Genomic DNA, 15,995 nt, shown 5'->3' on the forward strand with positions numbered 1-15,995 from the left:
TTTTTTGAAAATAAAAAATTTTTCCACTTCGGCACTCACTCGCGAACGCCACTGGCATACGCGGAACGATTTTTAAAATATCGCTTCGGCGTTTAAGGGTTAATGAAGCAGAGAACAACAATATTAGACCTATATATGTCAACTTTGAAGTGAAAACAAACAATTATTAACTTATTGTTCATATGTGAACAAACCTTCAGTCTTAACAATAGGATCATTTCTAGCGCCTAGCTGGATCTAGGTAAATTGCAGATGAAAGTAAGGAATTTTGTGAGATCTGATAACGCGTGCATATATCGGGTGACGAGTGGTCAAGAACCATGCACATATGCCACCACGTCAGTCTTTTCTTCCATCTGGGCGAGAATTGTGGTTGACCTCTCTCAGCCTTTACACGGTTCATTGCCCGTTTCAATTGTATTTAGTGTGTGTGCTGTTATTATGGCTTCTTCTGCTCCTTCTCGGCCTCATCAACATGTGTGCCCTGGAACTCCAGGTTTTCCAGGTTTTCGTTTTTTGGTTTCGCTGCGACCCCACCACATTACTCGCAGTAGGTGTTTCTCTAATATTTGTACAATAACGAATCCTTGTACAGAATGCCGTGTATGGCCTAAGAGTTGTTTTATAACAAGAGGGATAATCATAGAATTTCTACTCTTCCTACATGGGAGGGTTTTTTTGTCTCCTCTTCCCGATGCTTCGTCTCCTGCTGCCAGCACACCCCATAGTAGTGTTGTGCCTCTGTCCCCTTCCTTTTCTTCCATCGATTCGTAGTTGAAAGTATCGGGAGGCCCTCAGGCTGATTTTGTAATGTCGCCCATCTTCTTCAGGAATTAATTTGATTCCCGAGAGGGAGGAGGCTTTTTCATCATTGTCTTTTATTGCAGAGTTGGAGGCGTCCAAGATGACGGCGTTCTGGAAGATGCTGGGGTCTCCGGGTTTGTCCTTGGAGGGTTTGCCGATGGACTTCATGGATCCTCGCTCTTCCCCCCCCTCATGCTGTCCAGCATCCCCCCCCCCCCCCACCCCCCCCCCCCCCTTCAGGCCTCGTCTTCGTGGGTAGCCAAGGTCAGCCATATTATATTGCTCCGCCAGTGACAGTTGCCGCTTTGAGTCAGAGGGAAGCTGTGGCGTCAGCCCCGCTACTCATGTCACGGGGTCAGTCATTTTGTATCCCTCTACCAGTGGCATCTGCTTCCCGTTCGGATTGAGGGGAAGCCGTGATGTCATTGCCACTTATGACGTCACTCCCTGTCATCTCCCCTGCGTTGCTTCGCTCATCTGTGTCATCATCATTCGCTGCCAGGACGTCATCTCTGCCATCCAATTGACTGCATCACCCTTCCATGTCGTCAGAGCCTTGTCTTGCTGATCCGTCTGAGGCTTTATGTCAGGCGGTTCTTAAGAAATTGGACTCTGTTTTAGAAGATATTTTGGCTGCCATGTTGGCTGGGAGGACTGGAAGCAAGCGTGTTGCATCGCCCCCGCCTCCTTCGAAGAGATTGCGAAAGGAGCCGTGCTGTCTTCCTCTCCTTCTCCCCCATCTCCGCCGCGAGTGAGGAGCAACACGCCGTGTTCTTGAAGTGTTGGTGTTTTGGAGAGTGTTAGTGTATCTTCCCATGTACGATCTGCAGTGGCTGCTTCGTCCTCTGCATTGAGCCATGGGTGTGTTGCAACCTCCCCCATTCATGCACATGTTGCAGGCACTCCCACTTCTCCTTCTCCAGGGCCTATTCGTCGCTGTAAGGATCTCAAAGTGCCTGTCTAGAGGTTGAAGGTTGCAAGCACGGAGTTAGTGCAGCAGGAGTGTTTGCCTGCCCCTCTCCCTGGTACTTCCAGGAGTTTGACTCCGAGGGATTCTCATTTGTTCTCGTGTGTTCGGGATTCCTCTCCAGCTCACATTTGTATGTCTGCCATGCTTGTGCCCGTTTGTGGCCATGTTTAAGAGTCATCTGTTGGGAGAGTGTGTAGTGATGTTCCTGGTGTTGTGGTTGGTTCGTCGTGTGGGAGTCAGTGCTTGGATGTCGGTCTTGCATAAGGGTAACGCCTCTGTTTCAGATTGGGACGGTTCACTTCGCTCTAGGGGCCCTGCCAATCTGCTACCCCCACCTCTTTTGAGGAATAGGGAGCACTATTCTAGGATCTTTGTCTTTTTGATGACATTCATCTGAAGCTGGGATTGACTTTAGAGCAGGTGAGGTTGGTGGCTCCATATTTGTCCGTGCAAGATGCCTCAGCATTGGAATCTACAGCATCCACCATGTTGCAGATGGTTTCTTGGCTGGACTTCTGGTCTATGGTCCTTGCCAAGATAGCTTCTGACAGGTCTCCAGAAGGGTTGGTGAGTGTGTCCTCTCTTGCCAATCTTGCCAGTTTGTTGCAGTCCGGAGGCAAGGCGTTTTCGTGTATGGCTCACCTCAGTTTTCATTTATGGGTTAACCTTCTGATTAGAAAAAACGCGGCTTTATCCAAGATGGAAAGATCAGTTGATCCTGAGTCCTTGCTGGCGTTGAGCGATGGGGATCTGTTGGAGTCACAATTTTTGTTCCCTCGGAATGAGCTGGAGGATGCGATAGACAGGCACCGGGCTGATACCAAGGACAGATTGGTGCACCAGACTGTGTCTAAGTCGGAGTCTCGTCCTCGGAGACCTCCAGCTCCTCCTCCTCCTCCTCCCCCTCCCCCTCCCCCTGCCCAGCAGCAGTCAAGCAGATCGTCGCCTGGTAGGCCATTCCTTTAAACCGAGAAGGGACCCCAGGGGCAGAGGTAAAGGGGGCCATCAGTGTGTTAGGCGCCTCTCCCTCTCCTGTGTATGGGTGGGGAGGTGTCTGGCAGGCCAATGAGCCAGGTGGCAGAGTTATAGGGCAGAGAAGTGGGTGGTAGATGTCCTTCGGGTGGGATACTTACTGCCATTAGACTTCTCTCCTCTCTCGGACACGCCGCATTTCAGTAGGGCATATCCTCCAGATTCTCTGAAGTACCAGCCCATACAGGTTAAGCGGATTCAACAATTTGGAGAGTAGGACTCTGGCTCGGTCGTCTTGCACTCCTTCCTGCTTGGAAGCCTTGCTGGCGCTAGGCAGGATCCCAAGCCATCGTTTCAACTTCCCTTGTTGAGGCACATCCAGATTCTCTGAAGTTCTTGGATCTTCAGGAAGAAGTGCAGAAGATGCTGGATAAGGATACGATAGAGGAAGTGGTGCGTCTCTCTCTCTGGTTTTACAGTCTCATTCTTGGTGCCCAAGACGTCAGGAGGTTGGAGACCTGTGTTCGACTTATCCACCTTGAATCACTTCATCAGGAAAACACGGTGCAAGATGGAGACCCTGTGTTCAATGTTGACATCTGTGTGGAAAGGAGACGTCATGCTGTCGATATACTTGAGGGATGCATACTTCCAGATCCTATTCATCCAACATCCAGGAAGTTCCTTTGCTTCTCTCTCGGGGAAAAGGTCTTTAAGTTCAAAGTGCTGTGCTTCAGGCTGACAACAGCCCCTCAATGTTCATGAAGGTCTTCTCTCTCGTATCAAGTTGGGCCCATGCTCGGGATCCATTTGCTGAGGTACCTCAACGATTGGTTGGTCTTGGCAGGTTCCAGGGAAAAGCTGCTGCAGGACAGAGATCGTCTACATCGGTTTTGTCTGGAACTGTGCATCGTGATCAACCACGAAGTCAACCTTGTACCCAGTTAAAGGATTCTCTACCTGGGCATGGCCGCAAATCTTTTCCCGTTGGATCAGAGGTTGGAGAAGTTGTGAGTGCTGGCACGCGACTTCCCTTCGGAACCACATCAGTCAGCTCATCAGTGGCAGGTTCTTCTGGGCATTTTGTCTTTAGAGAAGCTGGTCCCTCAAGGGTGTCTTCATCTTCGGTCTCTACAATGGAGACTGGGGAAATTCTTGTCTCCGGCGGGGGACTCAGCCCTATTAAAGGTCCATCTGTCTCTGGAAGTGACAGAAGACCTTCTTTGGTGGTTCGACGACCGAAATCTTTTTGAGGGTGTCCCTCTGTGTTTTCTCCCACCGGACTTCTGTTTTCAGACTCCTCCCTTGCAGGGTTGGGGTCTCATTGTTCATACGCGAACAAACCCTCGGTCTTAACAATAGGATAATTTCTAGTGCCTAGCTGGATCCAGTTAAAAAACAGATGAAAGCAAGGAATCTTGTGATATCTGGCACTCATGCGTATATCGGGTGAAGGGTTCACCTACGACCATGCATCAGTCTTTCTTTGACCTCCTGGGCGAGAGTAGTGTTTTCCTCTCTCGGCCTTTACCCTTTTCATTGCCCGTTTCACTTGCGTTTTGTGTGTGTGTGTTTGGGAGATATGGCTTCTGCTCCTCGGCCTCGTCAACGTGTGTGCCCCAGAATTCCAGGTTTTCCGTGTTCTCGTCTTGACTTCGGAGGCGGCTGACCCCAATGTCGTACAGTAGGTGCTGTTCTACTTTTTGTAATATGAATTCTTGCACGGGATGCCAGGCATGGCCTTAGAGCAGTGGAAGTCATTTTATGGAGAAGAGAACATCGGGGGTTTCGACTCATCCTTCATGGGAAGGTTTCTCGCCCCTTCCTGGTGTTTTGTATCCTGCACTATCAACCCCCATAGTAGACTAGTTCCTGTGTCTCTTCCCTTTTCTTCCTTTGATTCGTCGCTGGAAGTATCAGGAGGCCACCAGGCTGATGTTTGTAATGTCGCCCCTTCTTCTTCGCCGGGAATTATTTTGGTTCCCGGGAAGGGGGAGGCTTAATTTTTTCATCATTCTCATTTCTTCCAGGTCAATGGTGTCCAAGATGGCAGCGATTGGAGGACGCTTGGGCTAGGGGGTACCCCGTCCTGGAGGGGTTGCTTGTGCGGCTTTTGGAGGCTCACTAACCCCCCCCCCCCCACCCCCCCCCCCCCCCGTCCTCCTCCTCACCCCCCACTGGCCATCCATCCCTCCCCCCTTCTCCTGGCCTCGTCTTCGTGGGTAGTTCGAGGTCAGCCATCTTGTATTGCTCAGCCAGTGACTGTTGCCACTTCTTCGAGTCAGAGGGAAGCTGTGACGTCACGGGATCCATTGTTGTGTATTCCTCCACCAATGGCATCTGATTCCCCTTCTCACCGAAGGGAGGCTGTGACATCAATGCCGCTTGTGACGTCACTCCCACTCTTCTTCTGAGCACTGCCTCTCTCTGTCATGACGTCATCGCTACCGCCCCATTCGCTACTTCTTTCTTCCATGTCATCGGAGCCTTCTCTTGCAGATCAGTCTGATGTTATATGCCAGGCAGTGCTTGCCTTGTTGGTTGGGAGCATTGGAAGGAAACGCATTGCTTCATCCCTGCCTCTTGCAAAGAGATCGCTTGCGGAACCAGCGCTATCTTCTCCCTCTTCCCCCTCTGCTCCACGTTGGTGTTTCAAGCGTTGAAAGGCTAAGAATTTTGCTCTTTCTTCGCCTACGAGGGAGGAAATACGAGGACGTGTTCTCAAGATTGTTGATGTTTCAAAGAGTGTTAGTGGCTTCGTCCTGCTTCGATTCACGGGCGTTTTGCAACTTCCCCCGTCCATGCACGTCTCGAGTGTTGCAACCTCCCGCGTCCATGCACATAGTGAGCGTGTTGCAACCTCCCCTGAGAGTGTAGCGTATCTTCCATTGTGTATTCTGCAGCGGAAGCTTCGTCCTCTGCATCGAATCATGGGCATGTTGCAACTTCCCCCGTCTGTGCACGTCTCGAGTATGTTGCAACCTCCCCCGTCCATGCACATCACGAGCGTGTCGCAACCTCCCCTGTCCGTGCACTTGATGCAAGTGCTACTTCTTCTCCAAGGCCTATTCGTCACCGTAAAGATCTCAAGGCGCTTGCCAATAGGTCGAAGGTGGTGAGTGTGAAGTTGCTACAGCAGGAGTGTTTGACCTGCCCCTCGCACTGATGCTTCTTAGAGTTCGATTCCCGAAGATTCTTCTTCGATCTTGAGTGTTTAGGATTCCTCTCCAACTCACATTCATAATCAGCCATGCCCGTGACCATTCACAGACATGTTAATGAATCATCTGTTGGAGGAGAAAGTAGTGATGTTCGTATTGTTATAGTGGGTTCGTTTGGGAGCCGACACATGAACCCAGCCCGGACAGGTTAGTTGGTGTTTCGGACTGTTTGGCTGCTGATCCTTCTCCGTTGCCAGAGCAGGAAGAGGGAGACACGCAAGAGTTTCTGTCTTCCTTTTCAGAAGTTGTTGATCTCATGCGTGGGTCCAACAATTTGGAAGTACGTCTCAGGCTTGGTCGTCTTCCCTCCTTCTTGCTTGGAAGCTTTGGTGGGAGCTACGCAGGATCCCAATCCTCTCCAGCTTCCCTCGGCTTAACGCCTCTGTTTCGGACTGGGACGGTTCGCTTCGCTCTAGAGGCTCTGCCAAGTTACTACTCCTGCCTCTCACGGGGCTAGGAAGTACTATGCTATAAGCTTTACTTTTTTGATGTCGTGCTACCTTAACCCAGACGTCGTTCGCCTGAAGCCAGGGTTGGTCTTTGAAGTAGGTGTAGCCGGTGGCTCCGTCCTTGTCCCCGCAGGATGCCTCAGCTTTGGAATCTATGGCAGCCTCCATGCTGCTCACAGTTTCTTGGCTGGACTTCTGGTCTGTGGTCATCGCCAAGATAGTTCCTGACAGGTCCCCAGAAGAGTTGGTGACTGCTTCCTCTCTTGCCAATCTGTTGCAGTCCGAAGGCAAGGCAGTTTCATATATGGCTCACCTCAATGTTAGTTTATGGGCTATCCTGCTGCTGATTAGAATGTGATAGGCCGGCGTCAGGCTGACACCAAAGACAGAGTGGTGCGCCAGGCCGTGTCTTCAGTTGGAGTCTTGTCCTCGGAGACATCTGGCTCCTCCTCCTCCCCCTGTCTAGCAGTAGTCAAGAAGACCGTCGCTTGGTAGGCTATCGAGGAGTTTGAGTTTGGCAGGGCCTTCCCATTCGACTCACCCTTGGTCAGAGGATCAACGTCCCTTTCGTTCTCGTTCCTTTAGGCCAAGATCGGGCCGAAGAGGCAGAGGTATGGGGCCCTCGTTAGGTTAGGTGCCTTTCCTGGGCCAAGGGGGGGGTTGCTTAGCGGATCATTGGGCCAAGTGGCAGAATTGTGGGCAGAGAAGTGGGTGGTAGATACCCTTCGGGTGGGGTGCGTACTGCGATTCAATTTCTCTCCCCCTCTCCCGGACAAGCCACAGCTTACGAAGGCATATCCTCCTGATTCTCTGAGGTTCTTGGCTCTTCGGGAGGAGGTGCAGAAGATGCTGGACAAATTGCGATAGAGGAAGCGGTGCGTCCGTCTCCATTTTAGAGTCACATCATCTTGGCGCTCAAGGCGTCGGGAGGATGGAGACCTGTGATCATCTTATCCACCTTGAATCACTTCATCAGGAAGACACGGTTCAAGGTGGAGACCCAGCGTTCGGTGTTGGCAGCTGTGAGGGTAGACGACTTCATGCTGTTGATACACTTAAGGAACACATACTTCCAAATCCCTGTTCATCTGACGTCCAGGAAATTCCTTAGCTTCTCTCTTGGGAACAAGGTCTTCGAGTTCAAAGTCCTGTGCTTCAGGCTGACAACAGCCCCTCAAGTGTTCGCAGGGGTCTTCTCTCGTGTCAAGTCGGACCCATGCTCAGGGGATCTGTTTGCTGAAGTACCTCAATAGTTACTTGGTCTTGGCAGTTCCAGGTAAAAGCTGTTGCAGGACAAGGATCATCTATTTCGGTTTTGTCTGGAACTGGGCATCGTGGTGAACCAGGAAATGTCGAACCTCGTACCCAGTTAAGGGATTCTCTACTTGGACATGGTCATTGATACAGCGGTCGGAAAATTTTTCCCATTGGACCAGAGTTTAGGGAAGTTGCAGGTGGGGGCACGCAACTTCCTGCCGGAACCACATCAGTCAGCTCAGCAGTGGTAGGTTCTTCTGGGAGTGTTGTCATCCCTGAAGAGGCTGGTCCCTCATGGGCGTCTTTTTCTTCGGTCTCTGCAATGGAGACTGGGGGAATTCTGGTCCTCCGGGGGGTGGGGGGGGGCGACTCACCCCCGTTAATGTTCCCTCTGTCTCTGGAAGTGAGAGAAGACCTTCATTGGTGGTTGGACGACCAGAATCCTTCGAAGGGTGTCCCTCTGCGTTCTCTTCCACTAGACTTCCTTCTGTTCTCAGACACCTCCCTCGCAGGTTGGGCGGCCTTATGTAGGCGACCTCATTTCTTCAGGTGTTTGGAGGACAAGCAGCAACATATCAACATCTTGGAGTTGAAGGCAGCCTTCCTATATCTGAAGAAGTTTTGGGAGAAGGTAAAATGTCATTCTGTCATTTTCATGTCGGACAACACCATGGTGGTAACCTATGTAAACAAACAGGGACGCCTGGTGTCTTGTCAACTTCACGGCTTGACCGTCAAGGTTCACCAGTGGACGGTCAGCAGTTCGGTAGAGCTCTCAGCCAGGAACATCCCAGGCAAACTGAATGTAGTCTCAGTCACTCAGTCGTCGGGATCAGATCCTAACACTGAGTGGTGTTTCATCAAGTGGTAGAAGACAAGGTTTTCCAGGTTTTGGGTAGACTCATGTTTGCCCCTTTTGCGACTCGCTTCAAGAAGCTGAAAATTTTCTGTTCATTGGTCCCAGATCCTTTAGCATTGGCGGAGGATGCATTCCAACATCCCTGGGACAACCTGGAGGTGTATGCCTTCTCTCCATTTTGTTTGATCCGTCAAGTTCTGAACAGGCTAATGAGTTCACAGGGTCTCAGGATGACTTTGGTAGCCCTCTGTGGCCTCAAGTGGAGTGGTTCCCAGATCTGCTGTAATTATTGTCAGAGATTCCAAGGGAGATGTCCCCCTTGGCGACATATCCTGTGTCAGCTCCATGCGGAAGTGTTCCACTAGTCGGTAGAATCCCTGTCTTTTCTCGGTTGGAGACTTTCGAGTTTCTCCTCCGGGCGAGAGGCTTTTCTCTGAAGGACGGCAAGGCATATGTCCAACTGTCTCAGAGAGTCGACCTCTACAGTTTCCTGGGCAATAAGCGATCTACTGTGATAGGTATCATAAACGGGGTTTTTTCCACTCGCAACCTCTATTCTGCGAATAGCAGACTTTTTAACCTTCCTAAAGGACGAGAAATGTTTGGCCGTTTCTGCCATTAGAAACTACAGGGCGGCCCTGAGTTTGGCGTTACGCCTTAAAGGTATCGACATCTCCTCTTCTTGGTAACTTTCTTTGCTAGTTAAGGAGTTTGAGCAGTCAAGTTCTCCTAGAGAGCTCAAGCCTCAGACGTGGGATGTTTCCTTGGTTCTCAAGTGCTTCACTAAGGGTCCATATGAGCCCATGTTTCACTCATCTGACAGGAACTTGATGCTCAAGGCAGTTTTCCTTCTGGCCTTGACATCTTCCAAGAGGGATGGAGAGCTCCACGATCTGAACTATGACGTGAAGTACTCCAGGGGTTGGGGTCGTTGTCCGAATTTGTCTCGGATTCCGTGGCCAAGACCCTAAATCCCTCTGTGCACGATTACAAGTTCACTTAGTTTTCCATTCTATCACTGAATGACTTGTGGGTGGTGATGCTCAAGAGCGTTTGTTGTGCTCTGTCTGGGCCCTGTGTTGTTATCTTAAAGGACTCGGCACCTTGGACCAAGCTGCCGCAGACTTATTGTTAGCACAGGCCGTACAAGAAAGAGGTGTCTAGGAATACTATCTCTTTTTGGATGCTGGAGCCATCAGACAGGCATACTTGTCTCTTGATTCCACCACCACGTCTGTGCAGGCTAGAGTGCATGACGTTAGGGGTACTGGTCCCTCTCTGGCTTTCATAAGAACTTGGCTGTACTTAGAGGGGTGAGCGCTGGTACTTGGTTACGCCAGTCCACGTTCACCTCTTTCTATCATAAGGATGTTGCCCACAGGTCTGCGGACGCATTTTCCCTGGGCCCTGTGGTGGCTGCCCAACAGTTGTGTACTCATAGTTGCCCCTAACAGGGCACTTTTGTATCTTTCCTAAGATGATTGCGTGGATGAGAGAATGAGGGAGTTGGCTGGTCTCCTTCTTTCTCTTGTACCTTTCCTTCTTCCTTCGGGTGGGTTAAGGAATAGACACGTCATTTGCTGGACTGGTCTGATACAATGAGTAAGGTAGTCATACTGATAGTGTGATCACTTATTATGCAAATGTCAAATCCTCTATTCAGTAGCATATGCTCCGCTTCTATGCAAGGAGGAGTTGCGAGTAGTACAAACCATGGTGTGTTGGTTTGCTATTAGACAGTCAAAGTTTCTTTTTGGTTCCCTATGCAATGATTCTCCCACATATCATTGTACATCACTCAGAGTCTGAGTGGTTAGATATCAATTTATCTAGCTTCTCAACGGGCTTCAGTCCCTCTCCAGAAGTCATTTCTTCTGGAAGCTGGACTGGTGGGTAGGCCCCCAGCTGGTCTAGGATGTTTTGTACCTCCCTCCAAGTATGAGTATCCTGTTGTTAAGACCAAGGGTTTGTTCACATATGAACAAATGACAAATTTTCTAAGACAATTTGTACAGTAGACCCTTGACTCACGAACACAATCCGTTCCTAGACCTTGGTCGTGTTCGAAATTGTTCGTGACTCGGAGCTAATTTCCCCATAAGGTTTAATGGGAATAATATTAATTGGTTCTCGACCCCTACGAACCAATATATATTATGCATATTTTGCCTTATTTTACACAGATAATGTAAAAGTCAGTGTAAAAAACCTTAATATATCTAATAATATAATTTAAAATGGTAAACTAACACTATAAAAACGTTTGTAAAGTGAACACTTACTATGACTGGCGAGACTTCTGGCTTGACGGACAAGAGAAGAGGAGGGTGGTGGGTGGGGAGGAGGTTATTGTGCGGAAGGAGACCCTCCCCCATCCAGGTCGGGGAGATCTCGTTCCGGAGATTCAACTCTTCTAGGTTTTTTTGGTGAACTTTTAATCACAAACTTATCCAATGTCTGTTGCCTTTTCCTTCCTTGCATAACTCTTCTGAAATGGCTCATTAAATTTTCATTGAGCATATTCACGATCCTGTTCGTAACAATTTTGTCCGGATGATACAATTCAAGGAAGCACTGGACATAATTCCCCTTTTCCAATGCAGCTTTTATCACATCACTGCTGACATCTGTAGCTTCCTCCCCATCCTCCTCTTCGTCAGTTGATTGCTCCCGAGCAAGTTGCTCCTGCTGCTCTTTGTGGAGTTGAACAAGTTCGTCCGCAGTCAAATCTTCTGAATGTTCAGCGACCAATTCTTCAACATCTTCGTCGTTGACTTGTAGACCCATACTGTTGCCCATGGACACAATTTCTTGCACAATCTCTGCATCGAAGCCTTTAAAGTCACAGACAGTTTACGCACTGGGGCCAAAGTTTCCGCCACGCAGAATTTAATGTGCGGTACGTAACTTCAGTCCATGCGTTATCAATGAGGGTTATGCAGTGAAAAACATTAAAGTGCTTCCTCCAAAATTCTTTTAAGGTTAATTTTGTCTCTTCAGTTACACGGAAGCATCTGGAGAAGAGCGCCTTCGTATATAATTTCTTAAAATTGCTAATGACTTGTTGGTCCATGGGCTGGAGAACAGAGGTCGTGTTGGGTGGAAGGAACTTGAACTGAATGAAGTCATGTTCACTGCACTCAGCCAAGTATGAAGGGTGTGCCGGGGCATTATCCATGATCAGAAGGCACCGCAGGGGCAGCTTGTTCTTTGTTAGGTACTGACTCACGGTCGGCGCAAACACTTCATCAATCCATTCCATAAACAAGCTCCGTACACCCATGCTTTTGTATTGGCCCTCCACATTACAGGCAGTCTGGCCTTATTTACGTTGTGCTGCTTAAAGGCACGCGGGTTATTTGAATGGTAGACAAGTAGCGGCTTTAGTTTCAAGTCGCCACTTGCGTTTAAGCATAACAAAAGCGTAAGCCTGTCCTTCATTGGCTTGTGGCCTGGGAGTGCCTTCTCTTCTTGGGTGATAAATGTCCTGTTGGGCATCTTCTTCCAGAAGAAGCCCGTTTCATCACAATTGAAAATCTGTTGAGCGACGTAATCCTTCGACCTCCACGACTCGGCAAACTCGGTCACGAATGCCTCAGCAGCAGCCTTGTCTGCGCTAGCAGCCTCGCCATGCCTAATTACAGAGTGAATGCCAGTTCTCTTCTTGAAGTTATCAAACCACCCTTTACTAGCCTTAAAATCATCTGGCGTGGCACTAGTAGAAGGAGTTTCCTTCAGCAAACTCTGATACACTTGCCGAGCTTTCTCGCAGATGATCGGCTCGTTTACACTATCACCTGCCATCTTTTTCTCATGTACGCACTTCAAAATGATTTTTTCTGTCTCTTCGAGGGTTTGCGATCTCATCTTGGTTAGTACTGTCACTCCCTTTGCAACATTTGCTTCTTTAATGGCATCCTTGTTTTTCAAAATTGTCGAAATTGTCGACTTGGGCCATCTTGTACTCACTTGTGATCGGTCACGCGAACACCCCGTTCAAACTTTTCTATAATTTCTTTCTTTATTTCAATGGTTATCTTCCTCTGCACCCTCTTCTCACCATCACTCTTCACTTTCTTACTTTCACCACCACTCTTCACTTTCTTAGGGCCCATTATGAAGAAAATCACAAGTTTTAGCGCAAAAAATGCTAAGCGAATTGACGAACGTCTTGTACACAATGAGATGAGACAAAGAGTGATGCGTGGGAGGCTGGAAGATGGCTGGTCCCATGGCAACTCAAACGCTCTCACGTGTGCTGGGCAATTTCGCGCATTTTTTAAATGTTTGTGTCTAAAAATTAGTTTGTGAAACAAAGTGAATTGTTATTTTCCAGAAATTTCCAGCATTTTTCAAATGTTCATGTCTCAAAATTAGTTCATGACCCAAACAGAATTTTTATTTTCCGCATTTTTTTTTGTTCGTATCTCAAAGTTAGTTCGTAAGTCAAGGGTGAAATTTTACCTATAATTTTGGTCGGGGATCGAGTTGTACGTGGGTCAATGCGTTCGTGAGTCAAGGGTCTACTGTATTTTTCATAGCTACAAACCTGAGGTCTTAACATTATACTACTGCCCACCTCTAGCTGCCCCTCTGCTTGTTAAGACATCCTGAGTTAGGAAAGACTAACGCATTGGCGTAGGTGATTGGTCTTTGATCATTCTTCACCTGATCTATGCATGCATTGCCAGATATCACAAGATTCCTTGCTTTCATCTGTTTTTTAGCTGGATCCAGCTAGGCACTAGAAATTATCCTATTGTTAAAACCTCAGGTTTGTAGCTATGAAAAATACAAATTGTCTTAGAAAATTTGTCATTTTACCAAGTTATACATTTTTTTCTAATAATTTCATTTTGTTAAATCATAATTACAGCTCACACAATAGCATAACAGAAAAGAACTAAAATCAGTGTGTTGTTTCCATAACTTGTCTACTATACTCTATACATACATTAATTAAAAATGAATACAATAATGAAATCTTGCTTCTTTTCTGAGGTGTGTGTGGTGGTAGTGCCTCAGGGAAGACTACAGTTGCCAGAAAAATTATAGAGGAACTGGATGTGCCATGGGTTACTCTCCTTTCTCTAGATTCTTTCTATAAGGTGGGTAAACAGCTTGTTTCCCTTTCTCACTAAGCATTACACTTCAGGATTGTCTTTACCGTATTCAGCATTATTTGTTTTATAAAAGAGCACATAATATATTTTACAGTATAAAGCACTTTAGTGATTTTTATAATTTGTTGGAGTATGGCTGTAAAATTTTAAAGGAGTAAAGGACATCAAGCATATTTGTTTTAATGAAGTAATTTACCCAGTGATTACATAGCTAAAAGTTTCTACAATTGGCAGCTAGAATTTTGAAGATTCGCAGGTTGTGCTATTTCTTGTGGTTTGGTGACAAGCCCTACCCACTTTTGGGGCAAGAGAGGAACAACTAGCAAACTTGGCTTCAATTTGTTTTTCCTGCTGATGGCTGTACAACAGCTGTTACAGCTAGTTGTCGACTTACGACCTATGCAAGTTATGACTGATCAACTTTGCACGACCACCCACAACTAAAATGACTGGGAAGTGACGTGAGCAAGAAAGAGTGGTGTCCAGCTGAACCTACAACAGTTTTTTCCCAGCTCTGCCTCTCCATACATGCAGCTCACTTTTCGAGCTACTCATGACTATTATCATGCATTGGGACAGATAGAATTATCAGCATTCCTGAAGGCTGCCAAATTAGGCTACCTTTGCTAAACTAAGGTTAGGCTATGGTAGGCTACCCTTGGTTATTTGATTATCAATCCTGGTAGACTGGCTAGTAGGTAAAGTTTACTTGTAGGCTTGCTAGTTGGTAAAGTTTACTTTTAAAGCTATAATATACATAGTATAACTTTGAAGTATAGGGTGAAACTGATAAATGGTAAAATTGAAGAATAGCCTACTACCTTTCAGTGTTCTGTCAGATCAAATTCAGCCGAGTCCTCTGCATACAAGGAGGTTTGAGAACTTATTGATGACATTGTAAATAACATTATAATTTTTCGTTAACGCTTACAACTGCAGCAGGCCCAGGGCTAGGCCTCATGAAACTGTGTACGTTCTAGTACTAGTAGGGAAAATGATCAGACTTAACCATGGTTACATGGCCTGAAAGTAACTCTACATGCTAATTTATTAGGCTTCGTGAGTTTGATGTCAAATGGGCTTCAATAAAAAGCTTATTACAACGTTCATTATTTTATTAGCCCAAAACGCAGCCATGTAGTTGCCTGCAAGTTGACTGTGATCTAATACACGTTTACTTGAGGTTGTTTAAACAGTTATAAAGATTTTCATGAAAGAAAAAAAAGTCCCTATCTTATTAAATATGATCCCCTTGTATGATCCTGTTTCTGAATGAAACACAGTTGTTGGCCCAGCACTGGGTGCCAAAAGTAGCTTTGTTGCTGCCACTGCCATTTCTCAAAATCATCGTATAACAATGGTGTCTTATGTGCATGCGATCGTCACATATGCATGCTCGTCACTTGTTTGTCCAATCTCTCCCCTCTATATCTATGATTGGAGCTCCTATCATGTTTTGATGTGAAGTTTTGTATATTCTGAACTGACCATTTATTGGTTTCCAGTCAGAATTCCAACATTAGACCTTGGTTGGGCAGCATTTGCATCCCCTCTCACTTTTGGGTTACAGAATGCAGTACGTACTTTTACCTTTTAGAGTGTATTTAACTGACTTAAATTCCTTTTTGGAATCATGCATCGTGCTCCATATGTATTGTCGTTCTGTAGCAAGGACATTTTTCATGTTATTCATAATTTCCTTAACGGAATTGATCAAATGCTGCAAACTCGGTATCCCTTTTGGGGAAACTTACACAATTGACTGAGATTCAACAACTGAACTGTAACTGATTGTTAACTAAGTGACAGAAGTCCTGGGTAAGTTACAATACCCCTCCAAAAATCCAAAAATGTGGTAATTTCAGGCAGAGTTAGATAGATCCAAGTATCCCTTTTGGGGAAAAGATCTTCTTCAGCATCGATAGCTGCATGGGGGATAGAGTTCCTTCTAAAAGGTTTCTCTCATTGTTAGCTGAAATTTGTGTTCCTGATTTTATGAATTCTGCAAGGCCATTTCAGTGGCAATGCCCACTTCATATTCCGTATTAAGAATGTCACCCTCATGTTAAGTTTCCTCTACTTCCTCTGTGGGGTTAACCTGGGAGGTATTGGGGACTGATGTTTCTGGGTTTTGTCCCTAACATAAATCTTGTTCTGAGAAAGGGTTAAATATCTACTGCTGGAGTTCTGCCAGAAAGATATAATCTCCCCCTTCCATGCCCCTGTTGATACCTAGGACTCACTGGAACAGCTCAAAATGAGCTGTTTCATCCTTAAAACTTGCTGCCAGTAGCATACTACAAGTTTCGTACATATCTGGTGACCAAGTAAATTTTCCTT

General features: G+C 46.9%; 1 protein-coding gene across 1 annotated transcript in view; it reads left to right on the plus strand.

Annotated features, from left to right (window-relative positions):
• LOC135221241 (uridine-cytidine kinase-like 1) overlaps positions 1-15,995 on the plus strand; it is a 235,076-nt gene that overhangs the window by 123,993 nt on the left and 95,088 nt on the right. Inside the window, exon 4 of the mRNA XM_064259056.1 lies at positions 13,534-13,640. Coding sequence (XP_064115126.1) covers positions 13,534-13,640 — 107 coding nt within the window. The remainder of the gene's footprint in view (positions 1-13,533; positions 13,641-15,995) is intronic.

Source organism: Macrobrachium nipponense, chromosome 2 (assembly GCF_015104395.2).
Source record: "Macrobrachium nipponense isolate FS-2020 chromosome 2, ASM1510439v2, whole genome shotgun sequence".
NCBI lineage: Eukaryota > Metazoa > Arthropoda > Malacostraca > Decapoda > Palaemonidae > Macrobrachium > Macrobrachium nipponense.